This window comes from Podarcis vaucheri (assembly GCF_965113315.1).
Source record: "Podarcis vaucheri genome assembly, chromosome: 2".
Lineage (NCBI taxonomy): Eukaryota > Metazoa > Chordata > Lepidosauria > Squamata > Lacertidae > Podarcis > Podarcis vaucheri.
In genome coordinates this window covers 120,558,589-120,577,145 of record NC_138760.1, presented here as the reverse complement: position 1 = coordinate 120,577,145, position 18,557 = coordinate 120,558,589, and the positions used below count along the sequence as shown (strand labels likewise).

At 48.0% G+C, this 18,557-nt stretch overlaps 1 protein-coding gene across 2 annotated transcripts; it reads right to left on the bottom strand.

The window, feature by feature from the left end:
- Positions 1-3,151: 3,151 nt before the first annotated feature.
- Positions 3,152-16,245, bottom strand: LOC309525631 (uncharacterized protein). 2 transcript variants are annotated; one of them, XM_082210999.1, is made up of 6 exons: positions 15,526-16,245; positions 13,732-14,104; positions 11,281-11,394; positions 8,371-8,490; positions 7,152-7,253; positions 3,152-5,722 (listed from the first exon to the last, which is right to left on the bottom strand). In XM_082210999.1, the coding sequence occupies exons 2-6, from the start codon at positions 13,751-13,753 to the stop codon at positions 3,414-3,416; spliced, it is 2,667 nt and encodes an 888-aa protein (XP_082067125.1). In that variant the 5' UTR covers positions 13,754-14,104; positions 15,526-16,245; the 3' UTR covers positions 3,152-3,413. The 2 variants fall into 2 exon arrangements, with proteins under 2 accessions (XP_082067125.1, XP_082067126.1); XM_082211000.1 differs by lacking the exon at positions 13,732-14,104.
- Positions 16,246-18,557: the final 2,312 nt, after the last annotated feature.

Genomic DNA, 18,557 nt, shown 5'->3' with positions numbered 1-18,557 from the left:
TGCTGGCACCTCCACTTTGCAATCCCTCCCGGCTAAATACTAAACTGGCATGTCTCATTTCAGCACCTACTGAAGCCCTCTTTCAACAAGCATTTAAAGCGAAGATCTTTCTTTTCCCAAACTGTATTGCAAGGTGCTTTTATTGTTTCATTACTCGTTCATTAGCTGGGCTCCCTTGTAAGGAGAGGTGGGATATAAAGTTAATTAATAAATAAGCTTTCTAAAATATGGCAGAGAAAACAACTCACTGCATGCTTGTGTGTTTCTTGTCTGCGGTAGAAGTATGTCCAAGATAACTTTCACCTAACTTAAGAGGTGACAAGCAGGCTCTGCAACAAAATGTTGCAGTGTACAGGGATACTTTTTTTGTAGTCAACAGCCATTTTCTCCTTTATGAGGATATGTTCTATTCCATTACAGTGGTACCTTGGGTTACAGAGGCTTCAGGTTACAGACGCTTCAGGTTACAGACTCCGCTAACCCAGAAGTAGTACCTCGGGTTAAGAACTTTGCTTCAGGACGAGAACAGAAATCGTGCTCTGGCAGCGCGGCGGCAGCAGCAGGAGGTCCCATTAGCTAAAGTGGTACCTCGGGTCAAGAACAGTTTCAGGTTAAGAATGGACTTCCAGAACAAATTAAGTTCTTAACCCAAGGTACCACTGTATTTCTCCCCGCCTCCTCAACACTCCATGTTCTGGGACCAGATAAACAACTACACAACTCTTTGAAGGTAGCCCTGTATCAGGAAGTTTAAAAACATCATACATTAAAATTTTTTGCTGTGTTTTAGTATTATGTTGGAAGCCACTCAGAGTGGCTGGAGCAACCCAGTTAGATAAGCAGGGTAATACTACTACTACTACTACTAATTTTATTATTTATACCCCGCCCATCTGGCTGGGTTTCCCCAGCCACTCTGGGCGGCACCCAACAGAGGACTAAAAACAGAATAAAACTTCAAACATTAAAAACTTCCCTAAACAGGGCTGCCTTCAGATGTCTTCTAAAAGTCAGATAGTTGTTTATTTCCTTGACATCTGGTGGGAGGGCGTTCCACAGGGTGGGTGCCACTACCGAGAAGGCCCTCTGCCTGGTTCTCTGTACCTTCACTTCTCGCAGTGAGGGAACCGCCAGACGGCCCTTGGCACTGGACCTCAGTGTCTGGGCTGAACGATGGGGGTGGAGACGCTCCTTCAGGTATACTGGGCCAAGGCTTTCTGTTGGCAAATAGTATAATCCCATTTGGGTGGTGTAACCTCCAACATTGATTTTAGCTGTAGGCCAAAGGGATCTTGAGGGCCATGGATTCGAAATTAAAATGCACTCCTATACTTCTACCTAGAAGTCCCATTGATTTCAATTGGATTTACTCCCAGGTAAGCATGCATAGAATTGCAACCTGAGGTCATTAGGCATAAGACTGTTTAAAGGATTATCTGTATGGTGACCTTGGCAATAAAAAATAATTGTCGATGCACTCCAAATCTACGTTTATACAATTTATAAATGCATAATTCCTTTTAAAAATCTGCAATTTGTGTCCTTGTTTTGCTCGTCAAGGGATCTTTGAGACCCTGCAGTCTTGCCCTCAACCAAGGGAAATAGATCTGGCTTCTAAGATTTCAGCAAGCGCGTCCCAAAGAGTTGTTCAAAGCCACAAGGACTAGTAACTTGCACTTATTGTTCTATTTTAAAAAAATGTTTATTTGAGCAATAATATTCGTAAGCTGCCCACTAACATAGTTGCCTGGGCAGCTTCCAGTTACAATAAAACAAATCAAATATAGAGCAGAGAATAATACCAGCTTAACAACAACAAAAAATACAGTGGTGCCTCGCAAGACGAAAATAATCCGTTCCGCGAGTCTCTTTGTCTAGCGGTTTTTTCGTCTTGCGAAGCAACCCTATTAGCGGATTAGCGCTATTAGCGGCTTAGCGGCTATTAAAGGCTTAGCGGCTAAAAGGCTATTAGCGGCTTAGCGGCTTAGAAAAGGGGGGGGAGCAAAAAAAATCGCAAGAGTCGCAAGACGTTTTCGTCTTGCGAAGCAAGCCCATAGGGAAATTCGTCTTGCGAAGCGCATCGAAAAACGGAAAACCCTTTCGTCTAGCAGGTTTTTCGTCTTGTGAGGCATTCGTCTTGTGGGGCACCACTGTAAATCTCAGCAACACCCAAAATGTGAAAGCTGGATGCTTCTAGAGACTGATGGCATTTTTTTTTATGTACTTTTCAGGAATTGTGGCATACACACCACCCCTGACTGTTAAACTGAATTCAAATCCAGGTGTTCAGAATAGCTTCTGTTCTATATCAATGGACATCAAAAGAAAGCTCAAATATTTGAAAGGGCATATTCTCATTCGGCCCCAACGTCATCAACCCCCCCCACCCCCAATGTGGATCTACTTTAGCAGAGAATATTCCTAAAGTGGATCTGTTCCAGAGCAGATCTGTGGGATTCCACACCAACACACCAAAGACGCATTAATTGGGGGACTACCACAACTGTCCATCGCTTCTTTGCAGGCAGGATCTGACCATGGGAACTGGCCACCTCAACCAAATCTGGAAGTGGCTCTTTGATGAAACCCTGTTATGACTTGAATGGCTTCCCTCTTCCAACGCCTTTGCTTTCAGTTGGTGGCACAGACTTTGTGCCACTGGCCGGCCCGGGAGACCCAGACCCAGACTGCGCATGCACCTTCCAGATGGCAAAAAACCAGCAATTGCAAAATAGCATTATCAGAGCAGGATTTGCTGTGAAAACATCTAATTTCAGATCTGCAAGAATGGACTGTTGTAATAGTTTCCCATGCTGTTTGATGTAGCCAGCCAAACCAAGCGTTCTCGGCGAACTTTCGCTTTTACCCCTACAATTAACTCCCCCGTGGGAACATTGCAAGAGTTAAAAAGTTTTTGTTCTGAAGTGCAGTACTGCAATGAAGTAAAATGAGAAAAGCGAAAGGTAACGGGACGTACGTATTAAGAACGCAGAGCTCAAAGATGAGGTCTGTGGGGTGAGGAACTGAAGTTCAGCGCTAACTAGCCACCAGGAAATTAGTGCTTTTTCCCCTAGACTGGACTGCTAGAGGCCTGGTGTGTGGGTGTGGGTGTGCTGATCCTCCATATGCAAAATTCCCCGTAGATAGAAACTTAACATGCCCAAGTTCCTTTTATTGATGTGCTAATTCTCTATGTGCAGGAAGATCCTGCCCCTGCCCCCAAATTAGGGAACGTTCAACTATGTGAACACCCCACAGCAGTGTAAAATTGTACAGCCCAGAAAAAGCTCTATCACATGACCCAACGGGAAGATAAAGCCTGTCGTGGTATGTTCTGCATTGTTTCCTATGGCGCCTAGCAGGAAATAATCCGCTGTGAGGTTTCTTCCTACCCTACCAAAGCACGAGTCTTTCTAGAGTTGCTCTCCAGTGTGACTTTTCTGGTGCCTGATCAGATTCGACCGGTCACCGAAACTCTTCCCGCAGTCCGAGCATTTGAACGGCTTCTCTCCCGTGTGGGTCCTCTCGTGCGCGAGCAAGTTGGCGCTCTGGTTGAACCCTTTCCCGCAGCTGGAGCACTTGTAGGGCTTCTCTCCCGTGTGGGTCCTCTCGTGTTTGATCAGGCTCGACTTGTAAGGGAAGCTTTTCCCGCAGCGGGGGCATCCGTAGGGCTTCTCCCCCGTGTGAGTTCTCTTGTGGACGGCGAGAGTCGTTTTGTTGGTGAAGGTTTTCCCGCAGTGAGCGCACTTATACGGCCTCTCCCCCGTGTGCGTCCTCTCGTGAACGACGAGGTTCCGTCTCTCGTGGAAGCTTTTCCCGCACTCGTAACATTTATAGGGTTTCTCTTCCGCCTGGGCCCCTACGTCTCTAGTCAGGGCTGAGTCACCGCCGGAACTTTCCCCGCCGTCTGAGGACGCATTCGTTTTCTCACCTTTGTGGATCCTCTCGTGCCTGAGGAGGTTCGACCTCTGAACGAAGCTTTTCCCACAGTCCGTGCAAGCGTGAGGCTTCTCCCCCGTGTGAGTTCTCTCGTGCTTAACCAGGCTCGATTTGCTGGTGAAGCCTTTCCCGCAACCGGAGCACCCGTACGGCTTTTCTCCGGTGTGAGTCCTCTCGTGCACGACGAGGCTCGACTTGTTCGTGAAGCTTTTCCCGCAGGCACGGCACCGGTAAGGTTTCTCTCCCGTGTGGGTCTTCTTGTGCTTCACGAGGTTGCGCCCGTCGTTGAAGCACCTCCCGCAATCGGAGCACTTGTGGGGCTTTTCCCCCGTGTGGGTCCTCTGGTGCACAATGAAGTTGGATCTCTGGCCGAAGCTCTTCTCGCACTCCAAGCACTGGTAAGGTTTCTTCCTGGTGTGGGCTCTCTCGTGGATGAGGAGCTTGTACTTCAGGTTGTAGGCCCGGCCACAGTAAGCACACTTGTACAGGCTCTCTCCGTTGTGAGGTCTCTCGTGCGCAAGGCGCTTCAATTTCTGGATGACGCTTTTCCCACAGGCCGAAAACCAATATGGCTTCCCTCCCGCTTGGGTCTTCTTGTGCCTGAGGAGGGCTGACCTATAGCTGAACCTTTTCCCGCAGTCGGAGCACGCGTATGGCTTCTCTCCTCGATGAGCCCTCTCGTGTCTGACCAGGCTCGATTTGTCAACGAAGCTTTTCCCACAGGCAGAGCACGGGTACGGTTTCTCTCCCGTGTGGCTTCTTTCGTGGATGACGAGGCTCAAGCTGTGGTTGAACTTCTTCCCGCACTTTGAGCACTGAAAGGACTCCTCTTCCTTGTGCATTATCTCGTGGGCATGAAGGTGCGACCTCTGGACGAAGCCTCTCCCACACTTGGTGCATTTGTATGGCTTCTCGCCTGTGTGGGTCCTCTCGTGGATGAGGAAGTTGGACCTCTGGATGAAGCCCTTTCCGCAGTGCGAGCACTTGTACGGCCTCTCCCCGGCTTCCATCTTCTCGTGCCTCAAAAGCGCCGACTTGTGGCGGAAATTCTTCCCGCACTCGGAGCATTTGTACGGCTTCTCTCCCGTGTGGGTCCTCTCGTGCCTGGTCAGGATCGACCTCTGACTGAAGCTCCTCCCACACTCGGCACACCGGTGCGGTTTCTCCCCCGTGTGGGTCTTCTTGTGCCGTACGAGGCTCGACCTCTGCGTGAAGCTCTTCTCGCAGTCTGGGCACGGGTACACTTTCTCCCCCACGTGGCTCCTTTCGTGGACGATGAGGTTGAGGCTGTGGTTGAATCTCTTCCCGCACTTCGTACACTGATAGGGCTGCTCGGGCTTATGCGTCATCTCGTGTACCAGCAGGTGCCACCTTTGGACGAAGCTTTTCCCGCAGTCCGAGCACAGGTATGGTTTCTCGCCGGTGTGGATTCTCTCGTGGATGAGGAAGTTGGACCTCTGGATGAAGCCCTTTCCGCAGTGAGAACATTCGTACGGCCTCTCCCCGGCCTCCATCTTCTCGTGCCTCAGAAGCGCCGACTTGTGGCGGAAATTCTTCCCGCACTCTGAGCATTTGTACGGCTTCTCTCCCGTGTGGGTCCTCTCGTGCCGGGTCAGGATCGACCTCTGGCTGAAGCTCCTCCCGCACTCTGCGCATTCGTAGGGCTTCTCTCCCGTGTGCGTCTTCTCGTGTCGCACGAGGCTAGACCTCTGCGTGAAGCTTTTCCCGCAGTCTGAGCATTTGTTCTCTTTCTCCTCCGTGCACCTTTTCCCATGGCCCTCTTCTGTCGGGATAAAGGGAAAGCAAACGAGTGAACAAGCAAGTTTGACTGGGAAGGGGAAATGTACAATGTGTTATCTTAATAATGGGTATGAATCTACTTATGTTGTCATGCAAGTGGAACGCCTACTTGCTCAACAAATAAGATAGTTCAGTTGGCAGGGCATAAAACTCTTCATCTCAGGGTCACGAGTTCGAGTCTCACCTTGGGCAAAAGATTCCTGCATTCTGAGCCATTTGTCAAATTTTTAGAGACAACTATATGTACTTGGGCCCTGGATTCTTATTATAGCCTGGATAGCTCAGTTGGTTAGAGCGTGATGCTGATAACGCCAAGGTTGCAGGTTTGATTCCTGTATAGGGCAGCTGCATATTCCTGCATTGCAAGGGGTTGGACTAGATGATCCTCAAAGTCCCTTCCAACACTACTGCGACTACTACTATTATTATTATTATTTCTACTACTACTACTACTGCTACTACTACGGTGGTACCTTGGAAGTCAAATGGAATCTGTTCCAGAAGTCCGTTCGACTTCCAAAACGTTTGGAAACCAAGGCGCAGCTTCCAAGCTTCCTGCAGCCAATCAGAAGCCACGGAAGCCGTGTTGGACGTTTGGGTTCCAAAGAATGTTCACAAACCAGAACACTCACTTCCGGGTTTGCGGCATTCGGGAGCCAAAAAGTTTGAATCGCAAGGCGTTTGGGATCCAAGGTACGACTTATTATCCCTTTCCACAGATGGGTCTCAAGGCAACGTACAATAATAACAACTTTTAAAAGTTTAAAGCAACACATACACAAACATATATTTATCCAAAACAAAGCGGACATCCAGGGCAGGGGCCCATACATTCAACTGGGAAAACCCACTGGAACAGAAATGTCTTCAATTGTTTCCAGAAAGTGAAGATAGTGGTCACTTGTCATTATCTCGACAAGAAAGCTATTCCACAGAGCCTGGAGGAGGATCACACTTTTTTTGGAGACACATGTGCATAACTCCACACAAATACACTCCCTTCCAGCAAACATAGAAGTTGTGCCTGACAGCAAAGTGTAAATCATGTAAATCATCCTTCACTTTGAGGATGGGGCAAGCATGATGAGAAAAGAGTAGAATTTTGTGAGTATCTGAGGGGCAGTTAACGTGCTGCTTATTGTGAAGCCTCTCTGTGCCTGTAGTAGTCTTTGGTTCCAACAGCCACTACAGGCAGCTGTCACTGGAGATTATCCTTCCACTTCGAAGCTTGCCCTGCATGTTGGGTGCAGAGAGAGCTGCTGCTGAAAATCAAGGCACAAATGCGGTTTCGATTTTGCAAAAGCAGAATATCAGTAGATATTGCTGACCTGTATCTCTGACAGTTATTTTAATAGGATCTTGGAAAAGTGCTTTTATTTAGGGATCCAGACTCAGCTAAATAAACCTCTCACCTGAGTGGGCAGGTGGGGATGTTTCGTTTTCCTCAGAGCCCTGGTGATACACCACCCAAAGCTCGTCATCTTCTTCCTTCTTGATTATCACAGCAGAAAACCCTGGTTGGTGGGGAAGACACTTGTTAGTATGTTGATTTCAGTACGGGACTTTCGATTTTCAAAGCACTCCCCCTGCATCATCTAGTTGCAATCTTTACAAACAGCCCAACAAGCCCCGCCCCCATTTAACAGATGGGAAGACTGAGGCTGGGATACAAGTGGCTTGCCTAAAGGCCAGCTACTAAGTTGATGGCAGAGGTGAGATTTAAACCAGGATTTCCCTTAACAGCCGCTACGCCGTGCAAGTTGTCCTAAGTGTGGAATGATATCCTGACCTCCAACAATGGGTTTCCAGGAAGACCCCTTCACCTCTCCCACAAATCCCAGGGCATCTCGTGAGTTGGATTATCCCTTCCCTCACTCAAGATGGGACACAACGTTGTGAAAATATTAACCATTGGGAAGCCAAAGAACCACAGAATCACGGCAACCATCCAAGGGCCTGAGAAGAAGAGTTTGGATTTGATATCCCGCTTTCTCACTACCCGAAGGAGTCTCAAAGCGGCTAACAATCTCCTTTCCCTTCCTCCCCCACAACAAACACTCTGTGAGGTGAGTGGGGCTGAGAGACTTCAGAGAAGTGTGACTGGCCCAAGGTCACCCAGCAGCTGCATGTGGAGGAGCGGGGAAGCGAACCCGGTTCACCAGATTACGAGCCCACCGCTCTTAACCACTACACCACACTGGCTCTCTGAGAGCCACCTTCGCTTGGGGGGTGACCTTTGGGGAAGGTGGGGCCTGAGATTGGTGGGCGGGGCCAAAGGCAAAAGTGGGTGGAGCAACAGGTGTGACTCTTACCTTTCTGTTTTAGGCTACATTCCAGCCAAACAATATTCTGGGGTCTCCACAGCTACCCACACACATCTCTCCGTCCAGACTAACAAGAAGCGTTATCCCACACATTCCAGCCAGGCAAACACACTTCTGCGTGGCCGGAACGTGGCCTACTGTACAATGATAACAGTCGCATCCACTAGTCCGCCCACTTTCTCCTCTGTCCCTGCCCAGCGCTGGCAGGTGGCCCCTCAAAGGCTCTCAAAGAGGCAATGTGGCCCTCGGTGGTGGGAAAAGTTCCCTGCCCCTGAATTATAAAGGCAGGTTTAAGGCTGCTCCTCACCCGAGGATACCGTTTCTCTTTCCTGGAGAGAGGAGTTAAGCGGATTCGCTCCTTGTTCCGATTTCTCCGGAAGCCACAGCTCCTCTTCCTGTTCCACCTTTATGATCACATCAGGAAACTCTGAAAAAGAGACATGTCCAGAGATTAAACATTTTTGGGATATGATCCATGAAGAGATTAAAAAATTGATAAAGGTTTCATAGAACAAAAGGGCAGAAGCATGCTTATTAGGAATTTTGGGTAAGGATATCCCCAAAGATAAAATTAACATATTTCTATACGCATCAACAGCAGCGAGAATATTGGTAGCCAGCTAATGGAAAGGAAATACTATTCCAACAAAAAGAGAATGGTTAAGTAAACTATGTGAGTATCTGGAGTTAATTGACGGACTTAATAAGGCACAAATCCAAAATTATGGTACAGAGACAATGGGATTGTCTAACTGAATATTTACAGAAGCAGGGCTCAAATACGAAAGTTTGGTTGTGCTTAGACTAACCTTGTGAAGAATATAATAATAATAATAATAATAATAATAATAATAATAATAATAATATTTTTTTATTTATACCCCGCCCTCCCCAGCCGAAGCTGGGCTCAGGGCGGCTAACAACAATCAAAATAATCCAACATTCTAAAAACATTCATTATAAAATTAATTAAAATCAAATTGATGGCAACCATTAAGCAAAATTCTGTGCAGATTGCCAGAGGAGGGGGTCAGGCTGCGCCCTGACCAAAGGCCTGGTGGAACAGCTCTGTCTTGCAGGCCCTGCGGAAAGATGTCAGGTCCCGCAGGGCCCTGGTCTCTTGTGACAGAGCGTTCCACCAGATTGGAGCCGCGGCCGAGAAAGCCCTGGCTCTAGTTGAGGCCACCCTAACCTCTCTGTGGCCTGGGATCTTCAGGATGTTTTTATTTGCAGACCGTGGGACATACCAGGAGAGGCGGTCCCATAGGTACGAGGGTCCTAGGCCGTATAGGGCTTTAAAGGTTAAAACCAGCACCTTAAACCTGATCCTGTACTCCACCGGGAGCCAGTGCAGCTGGTATAGTACCGGATGAATATGATCTCGCAGCGAAGACCCCATAAGGAGTCTCGCCGCGGTGTTCTGCACCCGCTGGAGTTTCTGGGTCAGTCTCTAGGGCAACCCCACGTAGAGCAAGTTACAATAATCCAGTCTGGAGGTGACCGTCGCGTGGATCACAGTGGCTAGGTCAGGGCGAGAGAGGTAAGGAGCCAACTGCTTAGCTTGGCGGAGATGGAAAAATGCCGCCTTTGTTATAGCTGTAATCTGCGCCTCCATAGAGAGGGAGGTATCGAAGATTACACCCAAACTCTTAACGGACGATGCTGGCACTAATTGCACCACCGCAAGAGATGGGAGTTGCCCCCTCGATCCCATATCGTCCTGCCCCAGCCAGAGGACCTCTGTCTTCGAAGGATTTAACTTCAACCGGCTCCCACGTAACCATCCAGCCACAGCTTCCAGACATCTGGTCAGTGTGTCTGGGGCCGAGTCAGGATGGCCACCCATCAACAGATAGAGTTGGGTGTCATCGGCATACTGATGGCAGCCCAGCCCAAAACTCCGGACAAGCTGGGCGAGGGGGCGCATAAAGATGTTAAAAAGCATCGGGGAGAGAATCGCACCCTGAGGCACTCCACACACCAAGGAGTGGCGGGATGACAATTCCCCCCCAAGCGCCACCCTCTGTCCCCGACCGGAGAGAAATGAGCGCAGCCATTGAAGGACTGTGCCCTGGATCCCCACGTCGGCAAGGCGGTGGTCCATGAGTTCGTGATCGACCATGTCGAAGGCTGCTGACAGCTCTAGAAGAATCAGCAGCCCCGACCCGCCTCGATCCAGCTGCCTGCGGAGATCATCTGTTAGGGCGACCAGAGCCGTCTCGGTCCCATGACCAGCACGGAAGCCAGACTGGAATGGATCGAGAGCTGATGTTTCATCCAGAAACCTGCCAAGCTGTTCTGCAACCGCTCTCTCAATCACCTTACCCAGGAACGGGAGATTCGAAACCGGGCGGTAATTGGATAGATCTAAGGGATCTAATGATGTTTTCTTTAAGAGCGGGCGCACCACTGCCTCCTTCAGTTCCCCTGGGAATATCCCAGTGCCAAGGGACAAATTGATGATATCCCCCAGGGGGCCCCGCACCTCGTCTGGAAACACTCTAATCAGCCAAGACGGGCACGGGTCAAGAGGACAAGTGGTGGGCTTTCCAGCTCAGAGGAGTCTGTCCACATCGGCTGGGGATATCTGGTCGAAGTGGTCCAATACTGGACCCGAGGACAGTCGAGGGGCCTCCAGTTCCTTTATTGTATCCAAATTGGCAGGGAGGTCATGGCGGAGCAACAGGACCTTCTCCGCAAAAAAGCTCGCAAATGCCTCGCAGCTGTGTGTCAAATTGTGTATAAAGAATACAAAGAATTGATGGACTATGAAAGAACTTAAGGAAAGGAAGTGAACAAAGAACAGATGTAAAGGTGAACTAGAAATTAAGAGATGTGTGGTGAATGTGGTGGAAGTCTTTTATAATATTTTAATTAGGATTTGGTATTTGGTATAATTGATGGATAGTAGTTTTCCCCCCTTTCTTTTTTCCTCTTTCTTTTCCTTTATCTGTTGTCTTTTTTCTTCTTTAGTCTGCATTTGGTAAATATGCAGACGATTGTGTTTATATTGTTATGTATGGATTTTGTTTTGATTTTCCTTTTCTATTTACCTTGTAATATTTAATAAAACTAATAAAAAATATTATAAAAAAAGGAAACTCTGAGAAAGAAATATTAAAAGGGAATGAGGCCGAGAAGGTGGAGGGAGTCGATTTTGGGGTTTCTCTCCAGTACAAATGGTTTCTTTTCCCTTAGCTTGTTTAAGCTCTCTCACCCTCTCCACCGTCCAACGGCATCTCCCTCTCCTTTTTGGCGGAAAGATCCGGAACCCAGGGGTCTTCTCCAGGGTCAAGTCGAGAGAGCATGTCAGGTTCAGGAAGAGAAAAGGCTGAGGGGAAAGGAAAGAGGCAGACACAGTCAGAAGCAACATTTTTTGTGTTCATAGCCATGTTAGCTCATATTCAGACTGTTGGTATTTGGAGACACACATACCCAGAATTCTGCTTTTGCACATTTATAACGCCGAGGGCCTTCTGGCAGTTCCCTCATTGCTAGAAGCAAAGCTACAGGGAACCAGGCAGAGGGCCTTCTCAGTAGTGGCCCCCGCTCTGTGGAACGCCCTCCCACCAGATGTCAAAGCGATAAACAACTACCTGACATTCAGAAGACATCTTAAGGCAGCCCTGTTCAGGGAAGTTTTTAATCTGTGATATTTTAGTGTATTTTTGGTTTCTATGGAAGCCGCCCAGAGTGGCTGGAGAAACCCAGCCAGATGGGCGGGGTACAAATAATAAATTATTATTATTATTATTATTATTATTATTATTATTATTATTATTATTATTATTATTATTGCGGGTTTAAGGATTCTGTCACCCTTGTGCAACAAACACACTTTTTTAAAAAAACAGACTTTTTGCAGGTTGGAAAGTAGATGAAGAAAAACATTAAAAATGAGCGGTGGTGAACAAACAATCAACAGGAAGATGTGTAAACGCTCCCCAAGCAAATCAGGATAAGTGCAGGGCAAATGCTCATTGCCTTATATCCTCCCTTTAAAAAAACAGCAACTCAATAATGGCCAGGCATAGTCTAACCACCATGTTAGGTTTTAGGCAAGCAAATCAAGATGGAAGGTCAACGGTGGAAGGGGAAGGGGGGGTTAATGGTTTGTTTTGTTTTTGTTTTTATTACGTATTTTGTGTTTTTTAAATCTTGCATTTTTATGTTATGAACTTCATCTATGAATGAAGGGCGGTATACAAATTTTGATATACAGTGGACGCTCAGGTTGCAAAAGTGATCCGTGCGGGAAGCACGTTCGCAACCCGCAGCGCCGCGTCTGCGCACGCACGGATTGCGATTTGGCGCTTCTGTGCTTGTGCCATTTCCAACAGCTGATATTCCTGTTGGCTACCCCTGGCGTGCAGGATTTAGAAGTGACCATACACTGAAGTTATTACCCCCCCCCAATAATTTCTTTAAACTTTATGTGCTTGTTTTGATTTCAGACTCCCGCCCAGATCAGTATATTATTAATATTTCCACCTCACCCTTCCTCCCCAAAGGAGGCAATCTTTCCCTTGCCCCACGCCTTTCGCTTCACTATAACTGCCCCACAGTTTTAAGTTTTTCTCAGTCTTCTTGGCATCAGTTGCCCCAGGCTCTGTACGCTTCTTTTGATCCTCTTTCTACCTGGTCCAGGTACACCTGCCACATAGCTACAGAGAAGCCAGGCTTAAATCTGACACACCCCAGGGCTCACTTTACGCACATTAATTCTATTATTATTATTATTATTATTATTATTATTATTATTATTATTATTATTATTATTAAGGTAGGCTGGTATTGTTATCGCCGTATGACTCATTTACCCAATTTACATCCTGCTCAAGGCAAGAGCAGCCTTCTCTTTCTGAAAGCTAAAAAAGCGATAGGAATATGAATGAAAACCGGAAGCCACGTTTGAAGATGACTGGAAAACGTTTATTGAATAGATGGAAAATAATTGTGGACAGCTGAAAACGCTGGCAGCATTAAGAATAAATTCAACAGTGTAAATAAGTTTTGATGGCTGTAATAACTGAACACCGAATGGTTTAGTTTATGTAAAATATGCAAGGATTTATGTTATGCAAAATGAACCATGGGAAGGGAAGAAGGGAAGACATTGATGTTTTAAGATTGTTTAAACCGCCCTGAGACCCCCCCAAGGTATAGGGTGGTATATAAATTCTAACAACAACAACAACAGAGACTAAAGCTGTCAGGCAGAAAGTAAGTCAGACGTTTTCCCGACAGCAGGGGAAGGCTGACAATATGATGAACAAATAAACAAGCGAATGGACAAACAAGTAAATGAATAAATAAAACCCAAGTGTTATTTGAGGACTGTGATTTTTGGAGCACCACCACACTTCTGATCTTCTCGGCGCACAATATGCACACCGCTTTTGTTTCCAGATTCACCGCATTTAGACGAGAAGCGTTTATCCTCCCGCTCCTGCGTCTCGATTTCTTTGTCTGCGGCAAATCTAAACGGAATAGGGGTAGTGGGAAAGGGGTGCGGGGCTCAGGGGCCTTTGCGAGGATGCGCTGCAAAAGGAAGACCCTTTGATTTTGTGGGGGGAGACGTTTGCTTTCCGCCCCCCCCAATCTCTCCTACCTCTTCTTTCTCTTTCCCCCTTAAAATGCAAGTTTCCCCCTCTTCTCTTTCACTCACCCGCTCCTTGCAGCCTTTGCATTGCAGCCTCTGCGAATCTTGCAAACCCTAAATTTCTGCAAGGCGGTGTTAAATCCCCCCCCCAAATCCAGAAAGGGGCGGGGGAGGGGGGAACACACAGGAAGGAGGTTCGCTTTTTTCTTTTTGCACTTCCCCATCTCTCATATCTTTATCTGATCCTCTCTAGGAACAGGCGCTCTCTCCGCTTAACCCCTTGAGTCCACGGGGAGGGAACGGAGAGCAGCTGTCCGCAGAAACGTCCAAGTAAGTCCAGCCGATTGCATCTCCGCCGGGCGCTGGGTTCGAATCCTGAGCGCGCCGCAAATGCTCTTGCGGTTGCGCAATCATGCGGGGAAGAAAGGGGCGGGGAAACCTGCGCATAATTTAAAATTAAAAGAAAATGTAAAAGAAAAGAATTGCTTAGTAGAGAAAGTAGAGAAAGGGCAGAGAAGGAGGGGTCGGCTGGGAAGTGCATGAATGAGACTGAGAGTGTTCTCTGTGGTGGTGTTGTATTATTATTATTATTATTATTATTATTATTATTATTATTAATTACCGTCCTTTCAACTTGAGGTTCTAAGGTGGATTACAACAATCCGAAATACAGTTTAAAGACTTTAAAAAATACTGTCAAAATTTAAATTTAACAAAAATCAGCACTATTTCAGGTGTCGAAAGGAAAGGCTGAGTCTTCAGAATTCACCAAAAGCTATATAATGAAGTATCCAACTGCATAACGGACACCTGTGATTTCCCCAAAGCTGAATGAAACCTTAAGCAAGCAAAATTCAAGGGTTAAAAGTCGGGGTAGTTCAGAGGAGAATGAACCTCAAGTCTCCCCATCTCTCTTTCTAAATCATAGAATTGTAGAACTGGAATGCAGGGTTTTTTTCCCAACTCTCTGAGCTATCTCCAGATATATTTTTTACTTTGCTGATAGGGTGGCTAGCTGCATCTCAAAGCACTGCACGTCATTAAGGCCTGCTGGGAATTTTAGCTCTTGGGGTGGGGGGTAAACTACAATTCCCAGCGTTAATACAATAGCCAGGAATAAAAATGGAGGTGATGCATGCAACACCATCAGTTCCAGGAGGGCAGCTCAAAGGAATCAGAGACCCTCATGTCATTCAAGATGGGGCCGTGAAGGAGTTTCTTTCTCAACCAGCTCTCCCCCCAGTTAAGGAGGAGCCAGAGGAGAAAGTGTTGCAGCGCTGGGAAGCCCAGTGGCAATTTTTTCTCCTCAGTCAGGAAGAGAAGTCACTCGGCTGCCCACATGTGTAGCAGTAGCTCCTGAAGCGCTGCTGCCAGACATCCAAAGCCGCGTCGCCCTGGTCCAGAAACTCTTCCTTTATTTCCACAGGAGACGAGGGCAGCTGGGCCAGTTGGGCTTCTCCCAAAGGATTCTGGGAAGTGGTTTATAAAGGGGGCTGAGAGTTGTGGGGAGATCTCTATCCCCCTCACCGAGCTACGATTCCCAGTGTGACTTGACAAGCAAACGCTTCCCCCAGGGAACTCTGGGAATTGTAGCTCTCACTTTTAACCACTGTTCATCTTTTATCGAACGTTTCTTAGGGTTGCCATATGTCCGGGGATTTTCTTTTAAAAAGCTCAACCATTTATTTTTGCCCTGATTTTCACTTCTTGAAATAGGGCAACCCTAACCCTTCTATCTTGCAAGCACTGTTTTTATTATTGTTTTGAAGTCTCCCACTAGGCAGCGACTACTTAAAAGTCTTCTACTTGGTAGCAGCCAATTCCGCTTTGTTTGCATGTCTCTTATATAGGCACTGGTACCTTTTGAGGAGATGGTGGCGAATCCCTTCAAGACAGAACGGCCAAATCAGATGCCACTGTAGAGTTTGATTCTTCCATGGAAACCACACAGGAGGATGTTGGGGATGCCAAGTTGCTAGGTAGGAACTCTTTGGCCCTGAATTGCTGGACAGCACTCATCTGCTAGAGTAGGCATAGTCAGGGCCGGCCCTCCCATGAGGCAATATGAGGCAACCACCTCAGGCGACAGCATCTACAGTGGCAGCAGATCTGCTTTCCAAGGAACACATCACCTGCTGCTGCTGCTGTCATTGTGGCAGCAATGGCTGCAGCACACTCCTTAAAGGCCAGTCCTGCTGCCTCCTCAACATCTCCTCCCAGCACGGCACCTCTACAGCGACCTCTTGGAGAATAGGTCTCCTCCCTGATGGATTGTTGCTGATGTAGATCGTCACCCCCTGCCCCCAGCTTGTTCCTGAGGTAGATCCTCACTCTTCCTTACAGAGACCCCCTGCACAGCTTTCTCCCTGTTAACGTTTAGCGATCTTCCTCTGTCCGTTTCACTTCAGACAGGTCACACGGACACAACACTGTCCTCCCTGGGATACTGAGAAGCCTCTCTCAGCAACCATTCTCCTTCTCACACAAAGAGAGAACAGAAAAGCCGTTAAAAATGACAGTTACTGGAATAACAGTCACAACAGAAAGGAATGCCTCTCTCATGTGACTCACAGTCAGCCAATCACATGAGAGCTACTGCCAGAGGAGGGGAAAACCCATGTTAAATGTACACAGTACAGTGGTACCTTGGGTTACAGACGCTTCAGGTTACAGACACTTCAGGTTACAGATTCCGCTAACCCAGAAATATTACCTCGGGTTAAGAACTTTGCTTCAGGAGGAGAACAGAAATCATGCTCCGGTGGTGGAGTGGCAGCAGGAGGCCCCATTACTATAATAATAATTTATTATTTATACCCCACTGGGCAGCTTCCAGCAAAGTACGGTGGTCTGTTAAACATTAAAAGCTTCCCTAAACAGGTACCTCAGTGGTTCCCTAAAGTGGTACCTCAGGTTAAGAACAGTTTCATGTTAAGAACGGACCTCCAGAACATATTAAGTTCTTAACCAGAGGTACCACTGTAACAACATAAGTAAACATTCCCATTTCAAGGAATTAAATCATTATTTTTAACAAGGGATGGCGGGAATTGGAGTTACAGTTTCCCTACCCCTGATTTAAACCCATACCGATGGGTCTGCCATTCTCCTTACAGCTCATTGCCCAGAACTGGCCACAGCACACAGGTTGTGGTCAGACTTGTGCGGGGATATAATGGAAGTGAGCACTCAGTCATGGCCTAATTTTGTGTCGTTCTTCTCTGTGTGTTCCAGCAGAACATGAGCAAAAGGGGGCTGATGCAGGGAAGAAAGAGTACAGGTGCTCTTGCTGTGAGAAAGTCTTCACCTGGAGATCCCACCTTGCCAGGCATGAGAGGATCCACACGGGAGAGAAGCTCTATCGCTGTGGCGTCTGCAAGAAGAGCTTTGGCCAAGCGTCACACCTCGCCACCCACGAGAAAACCCACACAGGAGAGAAACCCTATAAATGTACCGTGTGCGGGAAAACCTTCATCCAGAGCTCGGCGCTTCTGAGGCACATGGTGCGCCACATGGGCGAAAGAGGCCATAAGTGTCCGCACTGGGGGAAAAGCTTCAGGCGGAGGTCACAGCTTGTTAGGCACATGCCTAAACACATAGGCGAGAAACCATACTGTCAGGGAACTGACATCAGAGGAAAGGGAGGTGGTAGGGCTCCCAGAGGCTGGGAGAGAGTCAGCAGCTAAAGCAGGGACCAGCAGGGGGAGCGAGGGGTCTCTGGAGGAGGATCTCAGTAATGCTGAGAGAGACGCAGCAGCCAAGGCAGGAACTAGCAGGGGAGAGAAAGGGGTGAGAGACATGTCCAGCGAAAACAGCGGGGAGGTGTCAGAAGCAACCGTAGGGAGACCCATACTTCGCCGGAAGCTGCCACGTCGTGAGTCCAGGAGACGCGTTTCCGTTAAGGAGCTTCTTTGCTGGAAACGCTTCCGCAGGCAGCCACTGTCAGACTCTACTAGTGACTAGAGCAGACATGTCTGAGGAGCTCTGTCACACACAGAGGTTTGTGGAGCCGCACAAACTCTGAGGGGGCACAATTTTAAGCACAAGCAGCTAATCATCCCCTCACAGCAGTCTGACAGAGCTTTGTACGCTGCCTGTGCAGGAGAAAGCATCATGAGCAACCCAGCCGGAACCGGAGAGGCAGGGGTTGGAGCTGGTCCAAGCTTGGAAGAAAGGTATCAAGCTTTGGAGGTCCAACTTGCGCTGCAGACGGCGAGGCTCGAGGAGAGAAGGGCTCAGGATGCAGACAAAAAGGGGAGAACCACTCAGTTCCCCAGAAAGGTACCAGGATTGGTGCAGAAGTTTGGGGGGGACCCCAAGGATTACCATGCCTTTAGGACAGAGATGCAATATGCCCTTAATGTGCAGTTTGATGAGTTCCCTGATGAGGAATCGCGAGTTGCTTTCGTAATTGGGCATCTTGAGAAGGGGGCGCGAGACTGGGTTCGACCCCTGATGGCAACGCACAATGATATCCTAAAGGACACTGTGAAGTTATTTCGTGCAATGGATATCATGTTTTCCAGCGATATTGAGGAAGGGGTGGTGCGCAGACAGCTAATGGCTTGCAAGCAGGGAAGCCGATCTGTCCGTGAGTACTGGACTGAATTTACCATGCTGATTCACAGATTGGGGTGGGATTTATCGGCGGCACCCATTCAGATGCTATTTGAAGAAGGTCTTTCTTCGGCTGTGAAAGACGAGCTGTCCCGGAGCCCCAGGGCGGTGTCTATGGATCAGCTGACCAAATCTGCGCTGACCATTGGAGCGCGCCAGGAGGCAAGAGCCTTGGAGAGGCGGGAAGGGAGAGGGGAACGTTGGAAGGAGTTCCGCATTCCAGACATTCCTGAGCCAGCTTTCCCGCCGGCAGAGCCGATGGAAGTCGGAACAGC

What these genes read in the sequence shown, in the direction of transcription:
- LOC309525631 (XM_082210999.1), bottom strand. Translation starts at nt 13,753, where the DNA reads ATGCAAAGGCTGCAAGGAGCGG. An exon ending in GCAAAGGCTGCAAGGAGCGG is followed by an intron (nt 11,395 to 13,731) that starts GTGAGTGAAAGA and finishes CTTTCCCCTCAG; the next exon opens with CCTTTTCTCTTCCTGAACCT. An exon ending in ATCCCCACCTGCCCACTCAG is followed by an intron (nt 5,723 to 7,151) that starts GTGAGAGGTTTA and finishes TTATCCCGACAG; the next exon opens with AAGAGGGCCATGGGAAAAGG.